We start from the raw sequence: 26785 nt of genomic DNA on the forward strand, positions 1-26785 counted from the left end.
GAAACATAGATTTGTTTAGTCAAGCATTCTATTTAATTTAACATTATAAAATAAATCAATATAAAATAAAATAAATCAGAATACCATCTCTCATAATGCCTTGTTGATGTGTTCTTTTGACTTCTTGGGTTTCAGTGCCTCGAGCTCGGAGGTGGTCGGAGGAGCTCAGCTCCAATGACCCCCCCTGAATCGGGTGGCAGGAGGGGTGCTAAAGCTGTAGCATCCTAAAGGGGGCCTTGGGGGGCCCCTCTGTCAGCAAGGAATGCTACAGGACCCAGAGAAACAACAGCAGTTGTTCCCTATTCTTCCTGTTTGCTCCGGTGCTCCTGCCACCAAAATCGAGGTAATTACCAGACTGCTTTTCTCTTTCAATAAGCTTCTGATGCATCATTCTTCTACCTTAATCACTGGAATTCTACCATAAAAGTAAGTCAGCTTTCTAACAATACTAGTTAATGGATCTTTTAACATAACTACAATTGAAACTGTTCCAAAAGAAAGGGAAATAGGAGGGAAATTTCCCCCCCTCTTCTCCGCAAGAAAGGCTTCAGAAAGCAAATAACAAATTGGAAAATTTCCAACAATTTAAATTGGACTGAGCAAAGATATTTGAACTGATTTGGTTTATAAATAAATAAGCGTCAATGAGATCACCTTCTGGTTACAACACAGTCTGAACAAAAATGGGATATGCTTACAAGAGAAATGTATGTGATGCTTAATTGTACTGAAATGGTTACAATTGAAATGCAGGAGAAAAATTTGAAGCTAAAGGAAACAAGTTAACTGGGTCTTTGAACTATTCTCTAACTTTGTCTAAGAGACTGAGTTTTTTCTGTGGAGGAAATGGCAATTCAAACTAAAGCATGTGATATTATGATTAACATAACCTCCTTAAAGCAGAAACTTGGTCGTTTAGCAGAGTTGATGCAACAACAGATGGAGACTTTTATTTTGAAATACAGCAAAAACAGAAATCTACATGAGCAGAGTAATAAAGAGACCCCAGTGACATCTGTCAAGCTGAGAAAAAAAGCTAAAGATCCATTGGGAAAGGTCTGGAAGAAAATCAAAATGGAGACAGCCTGCATAGTTACAAAGTTGAAATGGAAATCAACATCGACTATAGCTTTCACGGGAGGAAGTGATGAAGCAATGATCGTACCACTTTCAGCAAAATGAATGGAGCTATCAAGAGGAGAAAAGGCAAATTTCAGCAAGATCAAATTTTGGAAAGCGTTTAAAAAGAAGAGATTTTTGGTTCTTTTGCTCCATCTTTTTTTTACATCTAGCTGGTTAATATTGAATCAATAAAAGGGGCTAATAAGTGATTCTGTAATGGCAAATGAGGCTTTAATAATTGGGATGCCTTTTTCAGTTTGTTATAATTATCTATGGAAGTTAAATAGAATAATGTAATTAAGAGTGGGCTTCCATCCTTCAGAGGTCGGTAAAATGAGTACCCAGCTTGCTGGGGGGAAAGTGTAGATGGCGGGAAGGCAATGGCAAACCACCCCGTAAAAAATCTGCCATGAAAACATTGTGAAAGTAACGTCACCCCAGAGTCGAAAATGACTGGTGCTTGCACAGGGGACTACCTTTACCTTTTTAAGAAGATTGTATGGGGTTTTATTTACCTAAAAATAAACAGGTATGGGAGATGAGGTAACTATTGCATATTAACTTGTGTTTTTCAGAGCACTATGAAAATAGGATGTACAGTCTCCAAATTTTTTAAAGAATTCTAAATGTTTAAAGTAGATAAAAAGTCAATTTGGTTAAATTTGTAATAAGACAGGCTACACAAATATTTTGCAATCTTAAGTCTGCTCCTGATATTTCTGACAAGAGAAACTATCTATAATGAAATAGATAAACTTGTGTGTTTTCTGTTTCTGCTTTCTCTCTCTGATAAAAATAAGTAAATTAACATAAAGGATAAAGGAACTATATTTATCTTTTATGCTTATGTTAACTGCTAATATTGTTAAACCAATTAGTTAGGTTTTATTTTTAATATTGCTGAACTTAACCAGTCAGCTCTATTTCATGGTCGGTTCCTCTGCTTTTCTCATTTGTATGTTCTGAAGATGAACAGTTTAGATTTATACTATAAGCCACAGAATAGTTAAAAGTATATAACAAAATAAGAAGACTGTAGACTTAAAAGGGTTATAATGGGTAAAATTTTAAGGCTTTCAGGTAGAAAGAATTTGGTATTTTGTCTTGAGGTAAAAATGTAACAGGTATAAATACTGCTTCTCTTTATGTCTCTTGGTATTTTTGTTTATGTTTTTCTATCTTGTATCCCCTTTCCTATTTTTGCTTTTGTAACCCCGCATTTCCTACCCTCTTTCTATTCAAACTTTTTAAAAAAAATTAACTGATGTGTTCTCACATTATCCTGAGTCATAAAAGATCAGCTATAAGTAAGAAGTCTTAGGAAAGAAATGCATCCTCTTCATTTGTAATTAAATGGAGAAAAGAGTCTGTGGGCTAGTTAATTCTATGCAGGGCTTTTTTTTGTAGCTGAAACTCCTTTGCATATTAGGCAAATATATAGCCAATCCTCCAAGAGCTTACATTAGGCCCAGTAAGAAGAGCCCTGTAAGCTCTTGGAGGATTGACTACATCAGAGGGGTGTAGCCTAATATGCAAATGAATTCCTGCTACAAAAAAGTCCTGATTCTATGTATGCTAGCAACCAAAAACACCCCAAAATGTGTATTTATGCATTTACTTTATAACCTGCCTTTCTCACTGAGACTCAATGCAAGATAATTTATAATATACAAATACAAAAATTATCAACCTTAGGACATCTTTAATATTTTCTTCATTTCATGTGGTAATCAAAATAAAAGAGAAATACCAGTATGTAATTAACATATAATAACCTATATAATTCTTATTTGATTAATGTATTTGTCAAATTGATTTAAGCTTGCAGTCTACATTTTAGGTTTATTTCCTATATGGTAGCATTTTCATGTCCCACATCTTTCCCTTTCCAAAAATATAAACCATGCATTGACATTTTAGATGTAGTGTCCCGTGTACCCTTTGTACTGATCACTTGCCAAACATTGTTGTTCTCTCCCCAGAGTGATATAATCTGCAAACCTCAAGGACTGGTTGAGTTGAATTCTTCTTGCCAGATTGTACGAGGTGAAGGATCTCAAACATTCCAGGTGACTACTTTTTTATTACTGAACTATATCAAGAGCAAACAGATTGACTTTCATGTGTTTTGGACCTTTGTATAAGATCAGGCAAATTAATTTTGTATGAAGCTAGAAGGTCTGAAACTTAATTCTGAATGCCAGATCAACCTTTAATGTTTTCTTTTCATTTGACTCATCCTACCCATCTTTGTGCATCTTTTATCTTCTTCCTGTATAACCATTTGTGAGGAAAGAAAAACACAGACCACAGCATTCATACAGTCCAAATTCAGTTATGAAACTCTGGCCTGCATCCAGCTAAACAGGTCAAAGGGACTGCCAGCTCTGGATCTTAAATCCATTCTCCTTCTCCCCTGAAATGCTGCTCCTGGGGCACAAGGGACTGAAGGGGAAACTGGAAGTCTGCCACAGGAGGGGGGTATCTGCAAGATTGCCCTTCTTCTAGCTGCCTAAATCTTCCACAGGATCCAATTCATTTGTTTCATGTAAAACTTGTTAACTATTAATGGCAATGGTTAAAACTTCTGCTTGTAGCCTCTCATTCAGGACAGCTATGTTGCCCAACATGTCTAATATAAGCTGAATGTAACATGTCATCGATAAAGGATATCGAGTCTTTTCTGGTTAATCTAAAACTGCATGGCACTAGGAGTTGTCTAAAAGAGACAGTCCATGTATTGTTTCCATCTCAATTTAATACATATAAAAATCCTTAAGGAACAAGTAAATTCTGAGCATGTATCATAACAAATAAGTTTTCAGCAATTCATCACTAGTGAATGCATTGCCATTCCTAGGGCAAGTTACCAGTACCAATGGACTCTTTGTCAAGGAGAAAATAGTTGAACAGTATCCTTGCTTAGCACACTTCAGTAACACAGAGTGGCTTTAAGTGTCAATATTCTCTGTAACATTCAAAAAGCAATGTTAACTCTTTAAGTTTTGATTTGACAGTATTCATTGTTGGAAAGTGAATGTGACCAGGATTTTTATATTTAAGACCTCAGCTACTACAAAACTGCTTTGTGCCTTATGGTAATAGTTGTGACTTTCTCTTTTACTTTAGCTTGTTACTGAAAAAAGGACCTACTTCTTGACAGCCGACTCTCCTAACATCTTGGAGGAATGGATCCATGTCCTTCAAAATATGATCAAAGTGAAAGTGACCAGTCCCACTGAAGTCCCTCTCAGTGATGCAAAACCCACTGTGAAAGGCTGGCTCACCAAGGTACTACATAGCTCTATCAGTTTCAGTTTGATTTGTCCTGTAATCACGTTCAGAATAGGATACGGGACAGCAGAGGTGAATCAATTTGCCATCTTTTGTAAAAATCTTAAATATGCAAAATATTTTAGTCCTAGTGAAAAGATAAAAATGATTTATTTCATAACAGATCCTACCTACTAGGTTACGTTTACAAATAATTTAAACAAGGATTCACCATCTCTTCTTCAGGATTAGTTGAACAGATGGGTTATCTCAGAGGCAAAAACATTAGATGTGATAGCCAAATGTGAACAGATTGCCTGTAGTTTCTTGAAAGTGTTAACAACATCCATGAGAATGGTGGGGATTACAATTCTGGTGTTGCGGGATGAAGGCATACCCCTTTCCCCTGTATGTTGTCTTCCCAATTTAAATCACTTCTACAAATGACATTTTTTTTTGCAAGCAGTAAATCTGCATGGGGAAGTCTTACATCAGAAAAATGATGTGTGTGTGAGAAAGAGAAAGGAATAACTCCCTCTCCACTGCACTGTGCACTTCTATAGCTACTTTAATACCTGAAAAAACATTTTACAAAATTTTTGTGTTAATCAGAGTCTAGCTCATTTCAGATAGAAGAGGCTCCTCCCTTCCCACATTTTGAAGAGACCTGACACCCATCCTTTTTTACTTTTCCATGACACTCTGGTATACCTAACAGCCTGAACTTCTCAATTGGGAAAAAAGTGGAGTATAAATAAATACATTGAGAGAGATTATTTTCCTTGCCATGCTGTTTCTGCAGGTGAAACATGGGCGCTCTAAGCTGGTTTGGTGTGCACTGATTGGAAAGACTTTTTACTATTATCGAAATCATGAAGACAAGGTATTTTCCTGCTTCTGCTAATTTTCACTTTTTCACATCAATTGTAGTAGATATCTTTTGTCTCTCCTGTATTCAATTTTACAACTCAGATATACACAACTGGAATGAAATTCCCAAATTACAGTCTTCATGCAAAGGATCTTTCCTTCCAGATTTCATGTATATGGGAGAAAATGTCCCTATTCCATAACCAGTTAAAGTTCTCACTTGCACAGCTGGCACTTGAAGAAGGTGTGAATTAGCATGTAAGCTTATCTTTCCTTTACCAGGATCCTCAGAGAATGTTTAGTGTCTGTTTTTTTGCAAAACTGGATTACATGGGTTAGGGGAGATAAACTTGACTTTCAATATTACAAATGCCTTAATTTTTCCTCCACAGAAGAAGAGCTCCAACTTTTCTGTTGTTTTGGTTCAGAATCCTATTTTGATAATTTAGTCACCCTTCCCTATGCCTTTTCCAGCACAATAGTTCCACTTGGGTGTGGAGTGCAATACGGGTGTTGCATGATGGGTGCTTTTACCTTTAGTCTAATGAAGAGTGAAGAAGAAAAGAGAACATTCTGGAACGGCAGATATGACCTTAGGCCCAGGGGTCCTCCTGTTCTTGTCGAGATGGTACAGAAAATCCTGCTCTTAGTGCACATGACACTCATGCTATAGATTGACTACTCTTGTCTCATATATATTTACTATGAAATACATTGTACTGGTGAAAAACTAGTAAGTGTTTATTGCAGATGCCAGTTGCAGAGGCCATGGTAGTAACATTCATAGCTTATATTGGATAGCATTAGTACACAGCACTAAGTAATGGTAATAGACAGTAGTGTTAGCTTTTCAGAAATATGTCTACCAAATATCTTTTTTTCCTTTGTCATGCTTCTTAACATATTCAGTTTCTTTTCTTAGTGCCCTCTAGGTTATTTGCACATGCGTGAATCAAAGGTGGAAGAAGTGGATCACTCCTGTGACTCTGATGAGGATTATGAAGCTAATGGTGGGGGCCTCTTTTCTTCTTATTGCACCCTGGTGATTCACCCTACAGATCAGAGTCCCATCTACCTACTAGTTGGTACAAAACAGGAAAAGGTATAGACTGACTCAAAAAGAACCTGGGGGTTAAGGTGTAGGGTGGACTACATGCAGTGGTCAATGCACAACAATTACTTTGCTTACTATACAGCCTGGGTCTCCTGGTTTGTTTCATGAGACTTATGAAAGCACCATTATATGTACAAAATGTAAATTCAGTGGAAAGGCCCTTGTGGTAGCTTGAGATCAAGAAACATGTGGTAAGAGCTGGAGATAGTTCAAATTAGCCCTTTGTTAATCACTCAGGCCAATTAAAATTATACATCTGAATGCATGCCTTATGTTTAATGCTTTAAAATTAATAAAATAACCTCTCCAGCAACACTCAACCATCGCTCTTTTTATCCCAAGGATACTTGGTTATACCACCTGACAGTGGCAGCAGGCAGCAGCAGTGCCAGAGTGGGCACTGCCTATGAACAGCTGATTGGGAAATTATTGGATGCAGAAGGAGACTCAAGTAAGTGAAAAACTAAATGTTTCTTCCCCTGAGGTCAGTGGTGATGATCTTATTTACAGATATGAATCTAACCATACCTGATTCATTAGATTGCCCAGACATCATGCAAGCATGTGTTCCTATCCATAAATGTGCACACATATTTTATTTCTTTAAAATAAAGAACTTGAGCCACCTTCCAGCCACACACCCCGCGTGCTCAGAGTAGCGATGCCAGCCTTGTGCTTACCCACTTTGGCTGGCATCGCAATAGACCCTTCTCTCAGGAAGAGGCTTCACTCTCACCCCTCCCTTCCGGAACAGGAAGGGAGTGAAGCTTCGTTCTGCTCTCTATTAAGAGAGCGCTATTCTGATGCCCCTCCCCCGAAGCCAGTAAGTGCGAGGCTGGCATCTGAGCACATGGGGCAGGGGCAGGTGGAGCAAAGTGCGGCACCACAGAAAAAACAGGAGGGGGTCGACCTGCGGGCATGCAGGTGGTAAGTCTGCCTGGGGCGCCATGTGCTTTCGAGCTGGCCCTGCTGGCAAGTCAATACCAAGTCCCGGCAAGAACACGCTGAAACAGAAGCACAGTAAAATTAAGACAAAACAGTTCTGAGAGCCTTAAAACACAGGCTCCCAATATTCCTGGTTACTCCCACATATTTTCAGAAATTTTGGGACTCATTTACCAGTGTACTGGAAAATCCTGGATACCATCGATGCGCGTAGAGAGACCAAGAGGGTGATGCTTAGCGACGCAAGAATGAAGGCTGTACACAGTAGCTGTAAAACCACTATATACATTTATTTACACCAACTCACTCTCCTGACTGACAATATGCTCCGCTGCACTCCAACTCCATAAACTCACAATCACCACTGTTGCTCTGTACATTTATACAGTGAACAGCCAATCAGCAACTTGCTGTGTCATGCTGACTCTGCTTGGCTAATGCAATCCTTCTGGCAGCCAGCCACCAGCTGTCAAGTAGATCATCTACTGCCTCTAGATCTACTTTCTGTTTTGCAGCACATGCTATAAGCTGTCTGTTTACACATAATAGTGACACCCCTCCTCAGGTTATAGCGGTGCTGACATCCATCCATTGCAACATTGCTTATACATATTGATTATTTCTTCATCAATATATTGATACATTAGTGCCCATATATACATTACAGTTCAGTTACTGTTACATCCATTCTTCCTGGACACACACACATTTTTCTTCGCTTGCCAATTAACCTGCAAGCACATTGTTATCAGTTGGCGCTCTGCCCAGGCTGACCATATCTCCTCAGTTGGCTCTCTGCCCAGACTGAGCACTTGCCTTATCTTTTGCTGGCTTGTTTCCCAGACTTGTTCTTAACACAGTACCGTATCTTGTCAATACAAGCGCACATATTTTTCAAATCACATTTGCTTATAGACTTGTTACGGATTTCAGGTTTTTCACACATTGCATAACATTTGCAGTTTTTTAGACTTGTTACACACTTCTTCAGTTCAATTTACAATAGTCACATAGTTTAGTTACATAGTTTATCATACATTTTCAAACAGTAAGTTTGTTTTATTTTACAGCATTGTCTCTTGCCTGCACTTTACATTTGCACATTGCACCCTTTTAATTCAGTTATTGCTTACAGCCTTGCCTTCCAGGCTTTGCTCAGGTGTCTCCTTCCTCTCCAAGAGACATTTCATTTAACAGCTCCAACACACTGGGATATGTTTTAGGATGGTCATCGTATACATAGGTATAACCATTTTCCTCCCTAGTGAAAGAAGTATCCACGTGTGCCTCTGGTGCACTTACACAGCCCCTTGGCTTTCCATCTGGCAAACTGTCTCCATTGCCCAGATAATTCACATCAGTGTCAACACCATATCTTTTGGGCGGCACACCCTTATTTTCCCTTGCAGAGACTCTGACCTCAATCAGCTCCCTTTTTACAGCCTCAGAAGTCTCTTGCTGTTGACTGCTGCCTGCTCTGCTGTCACTGTCTTCCTCCTGCTTCAGTGAGCTTTCTGGCTTTTGCCCCTCCTCACTTGCTAGAGACAGTTGCAGCTTATTTTCCTCAGGCATTTCATTGGCATGAATCTTTGACCAGTTTTCATCCTCGCAAAACGAGGCAGACCTACTCAGCCTTATCAAATCATTATTGTCCACAAACCTCCAGGACTTCATGCCATTTTGGTACCCTATAAACACAAGCTTTTGGGCTTTGGGACCTCCCTTTCTCCTCTTATCCAGAGGGATGTTCACCCAAGCCTTTGAGCCAAATATTCTGAGGTGTTCCAGAGATGGCTTTCTCCCATACAAAACCCTGTAGGGTATATCGTTTATAGCCTCTGTCCATAAACGGTTGGAAATATAACAGGACACCTTTAAGGCTTCACCCCAGTATGCCTGCCTGAGACCACTGTCTTGCAACAAAGCATGGCAAATACCTTGGAGTACTCCAGCTCTCCGTTCCACAATCCCATTCTCCCACGGAGAGGAAACATTGGCCACCCTGTGCTCTATGCCCTCTTGCCTCAAATAATTGGCAAACTCTTTATTCAGGAACTCACCCCCCTGGTCAGTCTGAATTGAGGCAATCTTAGCATTCAACTGCTTCTGCACTCTCCTAGCCCAGTATTTGAAGGTGGCACAGACATCACTTTTGTGTTTAATGGCATATACCCACGCAAACCTGCTGTGGTCATCGACCAAAATTAAGCCAAACCTATTTTTAGAAACACTGGGTGCATACGGCCCCACCAGGTCGGCATGTATTAACTGGAGTGGTCTCTCCGACACACGCACACTCCTTCTGGTCGATGGAACTGCCCTTGATTTGGCTTCTTTACAAACATTGCAATCTAAAAAGGCATTGCATTTGTCAACCTTCACTCCCTCTAGTATTTCTAGAGTTTTGTTTATTGTATTGTAGCTGGCGTGGCCCAGCCTTCTATGCAGCCTGTGGATGCACCTGTTGTGTGGCTGTCTATTCCATACAGTATGAGCTTTTCCCACATTTTGCATGAGCTCATACACATTGGCTTTTAGAGTGCCTTTAGCCAGCTGTTTACCCTGTTTCAAAATTGCACAGCCCTGCTTATCAAATACTACGGTAAACCCAGCTTTTGCCAGAACAGAGACACTTAGCAAGTTAGTTTCTAGCTCGGGCACACATAATACATTTTCAAACCTGTGTTTAAGTCCAGGAAAATAGACTGCACCTTGGCAAAGAACACTAGCTTGCCTCCCATCAGCCAAGCTGACAGTCTTCTGCTCAGCTGGCTTGCAGTCTTGAAGCTCCTCTTCACAGCAGCAGAATATCTGAGTAGCCCCAGAATCCACAACCCAAGGCTGACTCTGCAGTCCCGGACCAGTTCTTACTAGAGTCACCTGGGGAGTCCTTGAAGACTGCTGCCGGCTCTTCCTCTGTTGCTGGGGACAGAATCTTTGTAAATCTCCGAGCTGTTTACACAGATAGCAGCGCCTCCTCCGCACCTGCAAGGCTTTTTCCTCCTCCTCGGCTTGCCAGCTGGAACCAGCCCCGACAGACCTCGGCTTCTCTTCTTCCTTGGCTCGAGTCTGCTCTCTCTTGCTTTCCAGCTGCCTCTGCTCTTCAGCCAGGAGTTTGCCGGTCACATAAGGCAAAGTTAGCTTGTCAGCATCCTGCCCTTCAAATGCTAACACCAGCATATCATATCTCTCGTCCAGAGAGCTTAATAAGATATACACCTTATCTTCGTCAGCCACGGCCTTCCCTCTTGCTTCAAGGTCTTGGAAACAATTAGACATACCGTCGAGGTGGTCCCTCATCGACTCCCCGGCCAGCATACGTTTCCTGTGGAGCCTCCTCCATAGGGATATCAGCGTGCCAGCTGACTTTTGCACATACACAGCCTTGAGAGCTTCCCAAGCCTCCTTTGCTTTCTGGTGCCCACGGACATGCACCAGCTGGTCGTCTGCAACACTTAGGATGATGTTGGCTAGAGCTTTTTGATCCTTGATGGCCTCTGCCGCTGTGGGATTAGCTGGAGGAGCTGACACACAGTCCCAAAGCCCCTCTCTCTTCAGGAAATGCTCTAACCTCAGCGACCAGGTGTTGTAGTTGGTAGTGATGAGCTTCTCCACCAGCACCGTAGCTGCTGCTGTAGCCATCCTGCTCAGACTCCTATCAGCCACTGCTGGTCTCACCTCCTAGGCAGCCTCTGGAGCAAGTCAGCGTTCTTCCTTTACCACCTCTCTCTCAGGTCTCAGGTTCTAGGAGCAGCGGAAGCGTGCTGGGCCCATAACCCTGTCGATGCGCGTAGAGAGACCAAGAGGGTGATGCTTAGCGACGCAAGAATGAAGGCTGTACACAGTAGCTGTAAAACCACTATATACATTTATTTACACCAACTCACTCTCCTGACTGACAATATGCTCCGCTGCACTCCAACTCCATAAACCCACAATCACCACTGTTGCTCTGTACATTTATACAGTGAACAGCCAATCAGCAACTTGCTGTGTCATACTGACTCTGCTTGGCTGATGCAATCCTTCTGGCAGCCAGCCACCAGCTGTCAAGTAGATCATCTACTGCCTCTAGATCTACTTTCTGTTTTGCAGCACATGCTATAAGCTGTCTGTTTACACATAATAGTGACAATCTGAACATTTCCAGAAAATCTGATAAGGTATTTTCCAGGTATTTACTCCAACTAGAAATATCGAAACACACATTCCTAGCTGAGACTCATCCACATAGTTGCTTCCCTGTTCCTGGTCCAGTACTGTGGTTCACAGCTTGGATCTGGAAGAGAAGTATGTTCTTCCTAAAGAATCCCCATGGTAGTAAAGCAGGCATGATGAATATGGAGAAGACACCTAAGCAGATGACAGTGCCAGCCTTGGTCCTCTGTTTGCCTCTGATAGCTATATGAAGCAACAGAGGCTTAAACACTATTTATAGCGTTCAGGGGTCCTTTTTACAACTGAAAATAGGGTGTGCTTGTGTATAGATTGGCCTGTTGCTATTATACTATGCTAAAGTCAGCAGATAGTGATCTACATCTTCAGAAAAATGTATAGTTTTTAATATGGCAAAATATGTAGCCGCTTACCATCATTTGAAATAAAGTCTCTATGAGGGTTGTAGTTAGTGGTTTTTCCAAATGTGTTGATTGGCTCTGCTGGTGAACTATTAAGTGTGGAGCTATTGAGATTGGATTTGTTTTTATATTTAGGGATTCTTTCACCATAATTGAATACTACTTTGCAAGAGTCTACCTTATCTACTACTGTTTTGTCTTGTCCACTCTTTCAGATTCTCCTTTGTGGAAGCATCCTACTCTGTGTTACAGCAAGGATGGCCTGCACACACCCCTCACCACTCTGCCTTCAGAGGCACTGCAAACGGAGGCCCTGAAACTCTTCAAGGTATTTAAAGAGACAATACAGTTGGTTTTCATAATGTTCTGTTCAAGCACTGAACAGAAGAAGGGGATATGTTAGGGAGAATAAAGTCTGCATAAGACATGTTACTATTCCTGGGGATGGTTTCAGCCTAGATCCAAAGACATTTATGCAAGGGTTTTGTAATGGTCAACTTTTAATTTTTTCCTCCCTTTGGCAGCTACAGTTTTATGTATCAGAAGCTACTTTTGAAACTCCCCTCTGTCCAAGCAGCATTTTATCATGTGGCATGAGGGCTGCTATTTATATTAACAAGTATAAAGCCCTGTTGTCCTCATGGAACTAAGAAAAGTAATTTTATGGTTCCCTGTATCTTGATCATATTTTCTTTTTTGAAGCTATATGGCTGGCAGATTTCTCTTTTTTGTATTTTCTTTCTGCATGGTTGACAGAGTGAGCTAACTGAGCATTTGGCAAAGAATGAGGATATGTCAGGACTCAACAAATTCCAGGGACAGGGAGGCCTAGTACCTAGAAATTTCATTGTAGCATCTAGCATTTTCAGCTGTCTTTTATTGTAATGTTCTCTTGGTGATTCACTTGAAGTTAGGGTTGCCAGGTCTGTGTTGGAAAAATACCTGGCGACTTTGGGGGTGGATCTAGAAGAGGACAGGGTTTGGAAAGAGGGGGGGCCTCAGCATGGCACAACGTCAGTCTACTCTTCAAATCAGCCATTTTCTCCAGGGGTATTGCTTATTTTCTCCAGGGGAGCTGATTTCTGCCAGCTGGAGATCAGTTGTAAAAGCAGGAGATCTCCAGTCTCCACCTGGAGGCTGGCAACCCTAGAAGTGCAAAGCTTTTTTTTGTAAGAGATAGAGGTTAGTTTTTGGTTCTGATGACTGCAAGCATTGCCCCATATATATATGTGTGTGTGTGTGTGTATATATATATATATATATATATATATATATATATATACGCACACACACTATAACACTTTTGTTCTAGCTTTTAAAAAATGACAAGAAATTGAAGAGTTTAAGGATTAGATGTTGTGGTAGCAATAATTGGCAAATATGATAATTTAATATGAAACCCCAGAGGATAAAAAATGTTTGGTTCTTAAATATTTGGGGCAGCTTATAACAAAGAAAAAATTGTCAAAGCTTGGGGTTATTTGACTTTTTAAAGCTAGGCTGTATTGTAATTTTTCAAAATTAAAGCAAGACTTCTTAATCACCTGTGTCTGGACCAGAGACATGCAGTCAGAAGTTTACTGATTGAAATCCAACATAATATCATAGCTTACCCAAATCTAGAATTATTTCTAACATTCAGGAGCAGCCAAAAACCTTCTCAGCTGACAGTTATTCCAGTGTCTTTCTGTCTGGTTTCAATTGCATGGTCTGTAGGTAGGGTTGCCAAGTCCAATTCAAGAAATATCTGGGGACTTTGGGGGTAGAGCCAGGAGACTTTGGGGGTGGGGCCATGAGCAAGGTTGGAACAAGTACAATTGAACTCCAGAGGGAGTTCTGGCTATCACATTGAAAGGGACTGCACATCTTTTCAATGCCTTCCCTCCATTAGAAATAATGAAGGATAGGGGCGCCTTCTTTAGGGGCTTATAGATTTGCCCCCCCCTGGTCCAATCCTTTTGAAACTTGGAGGTTGTTTTGAGGAAAGGCATCAGATGCTATGCTGCAAATTTGGTGCCTCTACATCAAAGCACACACCCCCCAGAGCCCCAGACACCCGCGGAACAATTTTCCATTATTCCCTATGGGAATCGTTCTCCATAGGGAATAATAGAGTGCCCAGTAGACATTTCCCTCCCCCTCCCCCACTTTCTAAAGTTTTCTAAAGCGGGGAAAGGGCCACCAACCCGGGGAATCCTCTGCCCCCATCTGGGGATTGGCAACCCTCCCCCTCTCTCTCTCCCTCTCACACACACAGTTTGGGGTAGTGAGCCAGTTTGGTGTAGTGGTTAAGTGTGTAGACTCTTATCTGGGAGAACCAGGTTTGATTCCCCACTCCTCCACTTGCACTTGCTGGAATGGCCTTGGATCAGCCATAGCTCTGGCAGAGGTTGTCCTTGAAAGGGCAGCTGCTGTGAGAACCCTCTCAGCCGCACTCACCTCACAGGGTGTCTGTTGTAGGGGGCAAAGATATGGGAGATTGTAAGCCGCTCTGAGTCTCTGATTCAGAGAGAAGGCAGGGTATAAATCTGCAATTCCTCTTCTTCTTCTTCACACTTACTGGGTCTGGTTACTTGCTCTGAAAACGAAAGCAAAACAAACGGAAGCTGCTGCTAACCCTTCCCCATGAAGTGCTTCCTGTTTCCTGCTTCCTGCTCAACTTTAAAGGCACACAAACAATAGAAACACACACATACATTTTAAAATGGGACCTGTTTGCAGGTTTCTAAACCTCCCGGAGCTCTAGAAATACATGGTGGCTGTGGGGGTGGGGCTTCCCCCACCAGCCAGCTGGCTGGGGGCAGGAGGAAGCCTGTAAAACCGGGGGATCCCCCGCTGGGACCTAGAGATTGGGAAGCCTATCTGTAGGAGTTAGAGACAGGAGAACCAATGAGGAGTTCAGTAGATATATGCTTGATAGGGACTTCATTGGACAAGAACAATTACTTCATCTTCAAATCGCACAAGATAATCCTGAATGGGGATTTCTATGTACAGAGTTGCCATTTTCCACCAATAACTGAACCTTCTTTGTGGTTTGGGGAGTCTTTGAAAAATTTGTTATAAGCATGGCTTCTGTGTTTACATAAATTATTTCAATCTCTGGGACTGTACTTGCTTGGCAAAGGCTTTGTTGTCAAGTCGGCAGGTTCAATAACAAGTTGTTATTGAAACAAAGAAACTAGTTTATTGATACTGATACTTGAGGTTAAACCAGCATTGAAAGACTAAAGAATAATCTGTAAAGGCATTGCATATATGGGACACTTCAAAGGAATTCCTAAGGGGGGAGGATTATGCAGGGCACATTCACACATTGATGTTACCAGTTCGTTCTCAGGCCTGAGTGGCCTTGATCGTAGCAGGCTCCTGACTCCCTTCTGGGCCAGGCCTGAGAAGGCGCAGATAAGGCTTTCACATCGTTCCATTTCAAAGCAAGGACACTACTACAGAAAGGGAGGGGTAGGGAAGGTACAAGCTAGCAGCAATTGAATACACTTTGGTTCTACCCAGAATGCTCTCTGACTGAGCCAGAGTTACAGACAGACTTGACATTTGTTGTACCCATAATTTCACTGAATGGCCCTTTTAAGAAGTGAGTGGTAGTAGGTCTGCTCTTAAAATGCCTCTTCCAAATTTGCTATTTCCTTTTCACTATGTTTGACCATTAACCTGGCAGCTAAGGAGCCAGTTGACACTTCTGCAAGTCCTGTTTGGCCCAGAGGCCTCCAGTTGCTACCTTTGTCTGAGATGTTCTGGTGGTAGGATCTAAAAAAACAACAACAGGAGAGTATGCTAACTTCCTGAACTGTGTACTGAAAAGTCAAAGTTTAACAAAAATGACTACATAGAGGAATCCTAATAGTCCTGAGGGGAATAAATGAAGGTCCTGCTTGTGGCGCCGCAGAGTCCTTAGCTATGCTTTGAGCAATCATGTTTGGCTTTTTCTCTTTGCCCATCTTATTCAGGTGCAAGGGGCCATGCAGAGGTTTGTCTAAGATGGGCATCCCATCTCAGGAGCCCTCTAGCTCCCCCCCCCCCATCTTCTCCCTCTTACCTCCATCAGCCATGGAGCAGGCAAGGGCCTTGCTAGTTGCCACAACTCTGGTCACTGCTCCCAGAGTATATCCTTCCCTTCACCTTTCCAATCAGTGCCCCTCCACTGGTGAGGGCATTGCCAGGTGAACAATCAAATTTGAGGCATGAGGCCCCAGGCAGGTGAAACCAAACTGTTGAATGAGGTGAGTAATAACAAAACAGGGGGGGGACCCTTAACAGTTGATACATTTTCAAATAATGGGGCAATATTAATGCATAAGGGAGCCAGAAAGAAAACAACACAGTCTCCTAATGCAGCTGCCTCACTGATCCTCGCTGTACGTGGCCCTTCCGGGATCCTCTCCTGCTAGTACAGGGGTAGCCAAATTTGCTTAATGAAAGAGCCACATAGAATAAATGTCAGATGTTTGAGAGCCACAAGACATGAACAGTGTTCCCTTTAAGTTGAGTCAGTGTGAGCTAGCTCACAGATTTTTAGCCTCCAGCTCACACATTTTTGTCTTAGCTCAGGAAAAATGGCCCCAGAGCACAATAATTTATGCAGTGGCTCACAACTTTAATGCCAGTAGCTCACAAACTAGAATTTTTGTTCACAAGACTCTGCAGTTTAGAGGGAACACTGGACATGAACATAAGATGTTTGAGAGCCATAGGGTGGGCAGGCAAGCAGGCAGGAAAAGATGGAGGGAGGGAGAGGTGGAAAGAAAGCAACTTTAACTTTAAATGCATTCTCTAAGCTGCCAGCCAATGGTGTGGTGGGAGCTTGGAGAACCACACAATATGTGTGAAAGAATCACATGTGGCTCCTGAGCCACAGTTTGGCCACCCCTGTGCTAGTAGCACTGAGCTTTTGGGAGAAGAACACCTTCCTTCTATAGGGAGGCCTTATACTATTGCTGTCAAGGTCCAGCATCCTTCATGGCAGTGGGCCTTCTCTTTCCCCCCCATTTTTATCCCAATTCAGTCATAAGTCTTAGAGGGTGCCTGGGAAATGTAGGCCTAGAGGGAAAATTCCAGCAAGGCCCCAGACCTCCCAGTCGGATAGATGCTTCCTTGAGGCCTGTAGGCCACTCATTCCTCAGCCTTAGGCCCAGAATCAGGTCACCATCTCACAGAGCAGCACCCACACAAAGGTGAATGCAAAGTTACTTTTATTGTTACATCTGCCTTTCCAGGATCAAAGGACAGCATCAATGGTGATGTCTTCTGAAGATACGTGAAGGCATGTTGATAAAAACAGATAGGGTATTCCCTCTTGGATGAGGATTCCTGTCCTTTGTCAGAAGCAGCATACAAAGAAATAATCCCACAGACATGCCCAAAGCCACTGTACGATATTTTTTTTTTTTACTCTGTAAAATAAAAAATACAAAACAATGTTCAGTGAAGCCCTACATGGGGTTATAAATAAAAGTGTTTCATTGCTGGTAAGGAAACTGAAAATCTTCTCCCAGATTTCAACTTTTTCTTCTTCCCCCAATTTCAGTCTTGCCAGCTGTTTATCAACGTCCCTGTAGAAGCTCCTTCCATTGACTACCATGTGTCACTAGCCCAGACCGCCCTACAAGTTTGCCTGACCCACAATGAGCTACAGAATGAAATTTATTGTCAGCTAGTTAAACAGACAAGCAGACCAGCTCAGAACCACTCAGTCATTCAAGTAAGAGTCCTTCCGTTCATTATGTTTGGCAATTCAGTGTGCTGATTGATATATTGGAGACTTAAACAGCACATTAACTGATTACTTCATAATATTTTATAGGGATGGGCATGAACTGGCTCACAAGCCAAAATTTAGGACAAACTAGGGCCAGTTTGGAGCTCAAGAACTAATGTTTGGGGAAGGTGCATTCCCCAAACATTTACTGGACTTTAGGCTGATTCAGTTGGGCTGTTTGGGGACAGCCATTTAACCCTTTGGTTTTGCTCCCCCTCCAGTGAACCCATTCAGCTATTTGGTTTAAATGGTTTTAAAAGTGGGAAAGCAAAACTGAAGGGTTAAATGAAGGTAGGGTTGCCAAGTCCAATTCAAGAAATATCAGGGGATTTCGGGGGCGGAGCCAGGAGACTTTTGGGGTGCAGCCAGGAGACATTGGAGGTGGAGCCAGTAGCAAGGGTGTGGCAAGCACAGTTGAACTCTGAAGGGAGTTCTGGCCATCATATTTAAAGGGACCATGCTCCTTTTAAATCCCTCCCCTCCATTTGGAATAATGAAGGATAGGGGCACCTTCTTTTGGGGCTCATAGAATTAGACCCCCTGGTCCAATCTATTTGAAACTTGGAGGGTGTTTTGAGGAGAGGCACCAGATTCTATGCTACAAATTTGGTGCCTCTACCTCAAAACAACCCCCCCCCCCAGAGCCCCAGATACCTGCAGATCAATTCACCATTATACCCTATGGGAATTGGTCTCCATAGTGAATAATGGAGTGCCCAGCAGACATCCCCCCCCCACTTTCTGATTACCTTGAAGTGGGGGGAGGGCCTGCAAACTGGAGGATCTCCTGCCCCCACCTGGGGATTAGCAACCCTAAATGAAGGCCCTCCCAGGATCCCTGCTCCCTTTCTCCCAGCTGTGGTGAGCCATGGCCAGGAGAATGGGAGAAAGGAAGTCTTTTTCCTGGCAATCTCCCTCCCCACCCCCCTTTCTCCTGGTCCCAGCAAGTTCCAGAGTGGTCCTTGCCCCCTTTCTTCTGGCCACCATGAACCGCAAGTGGGAGAACAAGGGAACCAAACTTGCTGGACCAGTTTGGTTCATGTGGTGCCCATTTAGTTCAGTTTGGTGCAGGATTTGGTTTGTGGGCTGCCCTAAATTGCCCTTTTTGAGTTCATGCCCATCCCCAATATCTTACATTGGAAACAGAATTAATCATGACCTCCAGAACTGCCCTGATTGCTTTTGTTTTCATAATATCTTAAGCAAGTCTACTGAGAATTAAGTCCCATGTTATTCAGTGGGGCATACTCCCTGGGAAACTTCCCTAGGATTACAGTCTTAATTTGCTTAATACAGACACTGGCATGAGAATGGTGAAAAGGGCTCCTTCCAGTAAAGGTTGCTAAAAGAATTTGTTTGTGAAGACATGTGTGCCTAAGGGTGGAATCATAGTCAGTTGAACTCCACAAGTGTACGAGTGTATACTGCGGACATCTTCTATACCAATGAACATGCTTTTCAAAACATGTATTCCTTATCATCATGCAATATACATATTTCTGCCCTATGTAGCAGCTCGGTGAGAACAGGAGACAAATCACTCTGTTGTGAGAGTAACTGTTGGTGACAACAGGAATGTGGTGGTTTTAATCATTGAAAACCTGTTTTCCTCTGCAGTGCTGGCAATTACTGGCTTTGTGTGCTCCTCTCTTCTTGCCTCAGCACCATTTCCTTTGGTATGTCAAGCATCATTTGCAGCAGCATGCAGACCCCAGGTGAATAGCTTGTAAAGTTTTCCTCTCTGTTGAGTTACTTCTGAACCCTTTTTATGTTTAGCTGCATGACTGGATTAAAATGAAACATCAGTTTGCAAATGGCCCATAGTAAGACCAGCTTCACCTACAGATGCCAGAGTCTGGGGAGACCTGAGAAACCCCTGGAATTACAGCTCATTTCCAGACTATAGAGAATAGTTCCCCTGGAAAAAATTGATACTTGGGAGGGTGGATTCTGGCATTGTACTCCACTGAGGGCCTTGTCCTCCCCAGGCTCCATTCCCAAATTTCTAGGGGTTTCCCAGCCTGAATCTGACAATCTTACATAAGAGAACATAAGAACATAAGAGAAGCCATGTTGGATCAGGCCAATGGCCCATCCAGTCCAACACTCTGTGTCACACATTGGCCAATATATGTGTGTTTGTGTATATATATATATACATACATATACGCACATACACATACATACACACACACACACAGTGGCCGTTTTCCCACTCACCTTTTACTGGCGCCACGACCATCCTGACGCCGGCGAATCTGCCTGGATTTCGCATCAGAAGCTCCGGCGCTCCCAGAAGCGCCGGCTACTTCCGTCGCTAAGCCAGCGCAAACGGAAATCGCAAAGATGCAGGAAAACGTTTGCGCTGGCTTAGCGACGGAAAGCGCCGGCGCTTCTGGGAGCGCCGGCGCTTCTGTTGCGAAATCCAGGCAGATTCGCCGGCGTCAGGATGGTCGTGGCGCCAGTAAAAGGTGAGTGGGAAAACGGCCAGTGGCTAATAGCCACTGATGGACCTCTGCTCCATATTTTTATCCAATCCCCTCTTAAAGCTGGCTATGCTTGTAGCCACCACCACCTCCTGTGGCAGTGAATTCCACATGTTAATCACCCTTTGGGTGAAGAAGTACTTCCTTTTATCCATTTTAGCCCGACTGCTCATCAATTTCATTGAATGCCCATGAGTTCTTGTATTGGGAGAAAGGGAGAAAAGGACTTCTTTCTCTACTTTCTCCATCCCATGCATAATCTTGCAAACCTCTATCATGTCACCCCTCAGTCGACGTTTCTCCAAGCTAAAGAGCCCCAAGCGTTTTAACCTTTCTTCATAGAGAAAGTGTTCCAAACCTTTAATCATTCTAGTTGCCCTTTTCTGGACTTTTTCCAATGCTATAATATCCTTTTTGAGGTGCGGTGACTAGAATTGTACACAGTATTCTAGATGAGACCGCACCATCGATTTATACAGGGGCATTATGATACTGGCTGATTTGTTTTCAATTCCCTTCCTAATAATTCCCAGCATGGCGTTGGCCTTTTTATTGCAATTGCACACTGTCTTGACATTTTCAATGAGTTATCTACCACGACCTCAAGATCTCTCTCTTGGTCAGTCTCTGCCGGTTCACAACCCATCAACTTGTATTTGTAGCTGGGATTCTTGGCCCCAATGTGCATTACTTTGCACTTGGCCACATTGAACCTCATCTGCCATGTTGACGCCCACTCACCCAGCTTCAACAGATCCCTTTGGAGTGCCTCACAATCCTCTTTGGTTCTCACCACCCTGAACAATTTAGTGTCATCTGCAAACTTGGCCCCTTCACTGCTTACTCCCAACTCCAGATCATTAATAAACAAGTTAAAGAGCATGGGACCCAGTACTGAGCCCTGTAGCATCCCAGTGCTCCATTGTGAAGACTGCCCATTTATACTCACTCTCTGCTTCCTATTAATTAGCCAGTTTTTGATCCACAAGAGGACCTGTCCTTTTACTCCATGACTCTTGGGCTTACTAAGGAGCCTTTGATGAGGAACTTTATCAAAAGCTTTCTGGAAGTCAAGGTAAACAACATCTATTGGGTCCCCTTTGTCCACATGTTTGTTCACCCTCTCAAAGAACTGTAACAGGTTAGTGAGGCAAGATCTTCTCTTACAGAACCCATGCTGAGTCTTCCTCAATAACTCGTGTTCATCAATGTGCCTACTCATTCTGTCCTCGATAATGGTTTCTACCAACATTCCCGGTATTGAAGTCAGACTGACTGGCCTGTAATTTCCCGGATCTCCTCTGGAACCCTTTTGAAAGATGGGGGAGACATTTGCTACCTTCCAGTCCTCAGGAACGGAGGCAGATTTCAATGAAAGATTACATATTTTTGTCAGGAGATCCACAAGTTCAACTTTGAGTTCTTTCAGATGTATGCCATCCAGACCTGGTGACTTATTAGTTTTTAATTTGTCAATCAGTTGTAGGATCTTCTCTCTTGTCACCTCAATTTGACTCAGGTCTTTCAACACCCCTTCCAAAATTAGTGGTTCTGGAGCGGGCAAGCACTTCTCATCTTCCACAGTGAAGACTGAGGCAAAAAATGCATTCAGCTTCTCAGCCATTTCCCTATCCTCCTTCAGTAATCCTTTTACCCCTTGGTGATCCAAGAGCCCCACTGCCTCACTGGCTGGTTTCGTGCTTCTAATATATTTGAAGAAATTTTTATTGTTGGTCTTTATGTTTTTTGCAATATGTTCCTCATAGTCCCTTTTTGCCTGCCTGATCACAGTCTTGCATTTTATTTCAGTTTCCTCTTCACATGCCTCCTCATTTCAGAGAATTTACCCCTTTTAAAGTTAAACATGGTGGTGCTGGTCTTTTAGTGCAATTCTCTATTTATACAAATGGTGAAATCAATAACGTTATGGTCACTGCTCCCAAGCGGTGTGATCACTTTTACATCTCTCACCAAGTCTTGGCCATTACTTAGGACCAAATCCAGGATCACCCCACCCCTGGTAAGTTTTGTGACCATCTGCTCCATAAAACAGTCATTGAGAGCATCTAGAAACTCAATCTCTTTCTCTCGACCTGAACACATATTGACCCAATCAATCTGCGGGTAGTTAAAATCACCTATTACGACACAGTTTTTACGTTTAGCAGCTATCTTTAATCCTTCCATCATATTATAATCATCCTCTATCTTTTGATATCGTAGGCGATAACAAACTCCCATAGTTAAATTTCCTTTTAGGCCCTAGAAGGGAATCTAATTCTTTGACCTCAGTCTTACTGGACTGTATACCCTCTCTGACATACAGAGCCACCCCACCTCCAACCCTTCCTTCCCTATCCTTCTGATATAACTTATATCTAGGAATCACCGTGTCCCACTGATTCTCCTCATTCCACCAAGTTTCTGAAATTTCCACAATGTCTATGTTTTCCCCCAATACTAAACATTCCAACTCACCAATTTTACTTTGAACACTTCTAGCATTTGTATACAAACATCTATAATTTCCCAGGCAAGTTAGGCCCACAACCTTCCTCCTGCTGCCTCAAGACTTTGGCAGACACTCCATACTGTTTGTCACCATCTCAGTGGACAACTCTGATCCACTACCTAGTAGAAAAGTAACAGCTAACTCTTCATCTCTTTGAGATGAGTCCTCCCGAACCAGAGACATTTCATCTCCTGTCATTTTTCCCCCAAGATTTAGTTTAAAAACTGCTCTGCCACCTTTTTGATTTTAAGCGCCAGCAGCTTGGTTCCATTTGAGGAAAAGTGGAAACCGTCTCTTTTGTACAGCTCTCGCTTGTTCCAGAAAGCATTCCAGTGCCTAACAAACCCTTCCTCCCTACACCAGCGTCTCATCCACACATTGAGACTTCTAATTTGTGCCTGTCTCTCCAGTCCTGCACGTGGAACAGGTAGCACTTCTGAGAAGGCTACCTTGGAGATCCTGGCCTTAAGTCTCCTGCCTAGCAGCCTAAATTTTTCCTCCAGGACTTCACGACTGCATTTCCCCGCATCGTTGGTGCCAATATGCACCACGACCACTGGCTCCTCCCCAGCACCGTCTACAACACGCATAATGTCCGCTACCTTCACACTAGGCAGGCAAGTCACCATATGGTCAGTACGCGGTTTTGCCACTCAGCTGTCTACTTGCCTAAGGATCGAATCACCAACTACCAAGAGCCCTCCTCTCTCCCTGCCCAGGGATGGTTCCTTGGTGCAAAAGGATTCCCGCTCACCAACTGATGAAGAGGTCCCTTCTGAGGGCGTATTTCCCTTATCCTCAGCACAGTGCTCTGTTCCCTCTCGACCCTCATGCTCCCTGGCAGTAATGGGGCCACCACGTTCAGAGCGGGGCTCATCTAATACGTCCCTGAGAGTCTTCTCCGAGTGCCTAACTGACTATCTATGCTTCTCCAGGTCAGTCACCTCGGCCTCAAGGGTACGAACTCGTTCCCTGAGTTCCAGGAGCTCCTTGCATCGAGCACACACCCAAGACTTCTGTCCTGTGGGCAGATAGTCATACATGTGACACTCAGTGCAAAACACTGGAAAGCCCCAACCCCCCTGCTGACATTCTATCTTCATGATTGCTTTTTTAAAATATACAGTCCCCTTTTACATCCTGTTTATCTATGTGGCTCTCCTTCTGGAGGGTCTACTTACCTTATTGGGAACACAAGGAAAATAGGGATCTGGGTTCCTGGTCCGTACACAGCCCCCAGGCCAAGAGCCACAGGCCAAGAGCCCTTTAGCTCTCGCCCTTCGGCTCACGCCAAAGGCTCATGCCTCTGGCAAGGCGCAGCTTAATAATGCAAAGAAGGTGGGGCCTCAATCTGCCCCAGGAACACCGCCACTCCTAATCAATCAGCAACAATCACCTTCAGCCCACTCACACCAAACAAACAGCAGTTCCCCAGCAAACACAAACTCAGAATTTTCAGCCATCACACAGTCACACAAACTCAGAAATTCTCAGCAACTCCCCCAGCTGTTTAGAAAGCCAGACCTCACCCTTATAGCACTTCTTACTGGCTCTCTCTCAGAGATCTCTGAAATGTGCTCAGCCTCTGGCAAGGCGCAGCTTACCCCTCCATCCCCCCCCCCCCCCACAATGGAAGGGGAGACCTGGCAACCCTAACTCCACAAAGAACAGCAAACCTAAGAGAACTGCTTAAAACTTGATTTCTGAAGCAGCAGCCTCACATGGCAAGCTGTTTGTCTGAAGTGCCTCACCACAGGGATAAGTTGCTGCCATAAAGGCTGTCTCTGTGCCACTGTGTATCATTCTGATAGACAAATTGCCAATAGATGACAAGACACCTGGAGAAGATTAGAACATCATTATGGGGGAGACATGGATTTTGTAGTTTGTAAATAGCATTATGACAAGCATTACCAATGTTATGATCCTAGACCTAGCACGGCCTACAGACTCCAGGAAAGCCTGTATCAGAGCAGCTACAGGACCTACATTTTCCAGGATCCCTTCTGAGAGGGTGGGCAACAGTTTTGGAAGGAAAACTTGCCCAGAGGGGAGGGATCTGAGAGAGGAAATAATAAAAGGCCAGCTAGAGAGAGAAGTGTGTTCTTCCTGAGAATGCTGAACTGGATAGAGACTGTAGCAGGAGAGATCCCTCATCCTTGGAGGGTGAGTTGGTTTGAAATTAATAGAAGGAAACATCTAGTTAGCTGCAGCAGGGCTTTTAAAAAAAAAAAAAAAATCTTTACTGTCTTGTTTTTTCTTGTCCACTATTGCACTTAAAAAGTTACAACCCACTTATTTGTTTTTGAGCAGTCACAATATTGCCCCCCAAGATCGGAATGAAGAGTCGGACACAAGGTTTTGGTATAACTAAGGGCCATTTTATTAATTATAATAATCAGAATGGCAAGGGCACCCAAAAGCGCCGCCTGGTCAGGGCTAGGGGTCTCAACAGACCGCTCCCCTGCCATTAACGGTCGAGAGACCCAGCCCCCAGCCGGAGCTGCGAGACACAGTTCCCACCAGGCCAGCCCAGCACGGAGGCCCGCCCCAGAGGACCCAACCACCAGATGCACGTCTCAATGGAAGGCACCCTCTAGTCAAGCCTCCAGGACAATCTGCATTTTCCCCACCCCAGGTCATCAAACCCCAAGGTCAATAATGCCAGACCCCTGATTCCCCAAAAGGGGGATGCTTCGTGGTCCTCCCCTAGCTGCAACGTACCCTAACCCAGTAAAACCTGCCACCACTAAGGCCAAGTCTTACTTGTTGTAAGCCGCCCTGAGTCCGCTTGCGGAGAGGGCGGGATATAAATGTAAAGTAATAAATAAATAATAAAATAAATAGGGCTTAGCACCCACCGGGAGGCCCAAAGCCACCCGCAACCCTTGTGTCACGAGCTGGGGCCAGGCCAGGTGAAGTCCAGGGGCAATCCAAGGTCTGTAACCGGTGAGCAAGAGTGTCCAAGGTGCCAAAGCCAAATCGTCGTCCAGGTATCTTAGGTCAGAGGTTCAGAAGCCGTAGTCAGGGAGTTCAGAAGTCAAGCCAAGGTCAGGAGGTCCAAAGTCAAAAGCCGAAGTGGATGCTAGGACGTCAGGTAGATGACTAGTTGCTTCCACAAAGCCTTCTCTCAAAGCCTACAGCTATATAGCCCTCTGCTGTCTGTTGCCCATTTGGGCTAATTGCTGACTCAGAGGGCAGCCAGGATCCTGCTGGGACTCAAGCACCCTCACTCCTAGAAGGGCCAGAATCCTTTCAAAACGCAGGGCTCAGGGAGCGTCTTGCTTGTGAGCGTGCCACCCTCCTCCGATCCCTGAGGTCCTGACGAAGGCAGTCACGCACACGAGCCACCCGAGAGGGCGAGGCAGGGGGGCTTGGATCTTCTCCAGCAGGAGGCAGGGGCACTGGTGCAGGTGGCAGGGGCACAGTTTCTTCTGCAGGGCCCCCAGCACCCATGACACCTTGCTGTAAATCTCTCAAGAAAAGCATATTACCCTTTTCTGAGAGATGTACCCCGTCCCCTCTGTAGAGGTCAGGAAACTCAGTAGAGATATCCGGATGAGGCAAATAGTGGCCCAACCCTCCTTCCAAAGCCTTCCTAATTTCCTTGTTGGCTTTGTAGCAGGCCCTCTCTATACCTGCAGGGTCCCAAACAAGGCGAGGGATCATGGCGGACCACACTATCATGGTCTTCGGCCATCTCTCCTTAATATACCGAAAATCATCACGGGCCTGCCAGACTAACGCCTTGCCTTTAATTAGCCCGAGATCATTCCCTCCCAAGTGAATAATTAAAACCTGAGGAGGTAGGCCTAAACCCCCATGAAATAACAAAGGCAGCAGACCCAGCCACTGAAGGCCCCGGCACCTCTGCCACTCGATACAAACATGTTGGCTGAGCCCCAGCTGAGAGCTGACCAAAGTTCTCCGAGCCTGATGTGCAGCCCAAAACACATGACTGTGGTCACAGACAAGAACTCGGCTCCTCTGGCCAGGAACAACAGCATCTAAAAAGAAAAAACAGTCAAACAAGAACATAACCAATACCATTTCAACCAACAAGCCAACCTAGAACAAAAGTCGAATATAAGATTTGTAAGCCGAAGAACG

The 26785-nt window shown here is 43.8% G+C and overlaps 1 protein-coding gene across 1 annotated transcript in view; it reads left to right on the forward strand.

The window, feature by feature from the left end:
• PLEKHH1 (pleckstrin homology, MyTH4 and FERM domain containing H1) overlaps positions 1-26785 on the forward strand; it is a 117328-nt gene that overhangs the window by 60474 nt on the left and 30069 nt on the right. Inside the window, exons 13-20 of the mRNA XM_060263235.1 lie at positions 3105-3191; positions 4252-4413; positions 5198-5278; positions 6188-6367; positions 6722-6830; positions 12117-12229; positions 17447-17620; positions 19295-19392. Coding sequence (XP_060119218.1) covers positions 3105-3191; positions 4252-4413; positions 5198-5278; positions 6188-6367; positions 6722-6830; positions 12117-12229; positions 17447-17620; positions 19295-19392 — 1004 coding nt within the window. The remainder of the gene's footprint in view (positions 1-3104; positions 3192-4251; positions 4414-5197; positions 5279-6187; positions 6368-6721; positions 6831-12116; positions 12230-17446; positions 17621-19294; positions 19393-26785) is intronic.

This window comes from Heteronotia binoei, chromosome 21 (genome assembly GCF_032191835.1).
Source record: "Heteronotia binoei isolate CCM8104 ecotype False Entrance Well chromosome 21, APGP_CSIRO_Hbin_v1, whole genome shotgun sequence".
NCBI classification, from domain to species: domain Eukaryota; kingdom Metazoa; phylum Chordata; class Lepidosauria; order Squamata; family Gekkonidae; genus Heteronotia; species Heteronotia binoei.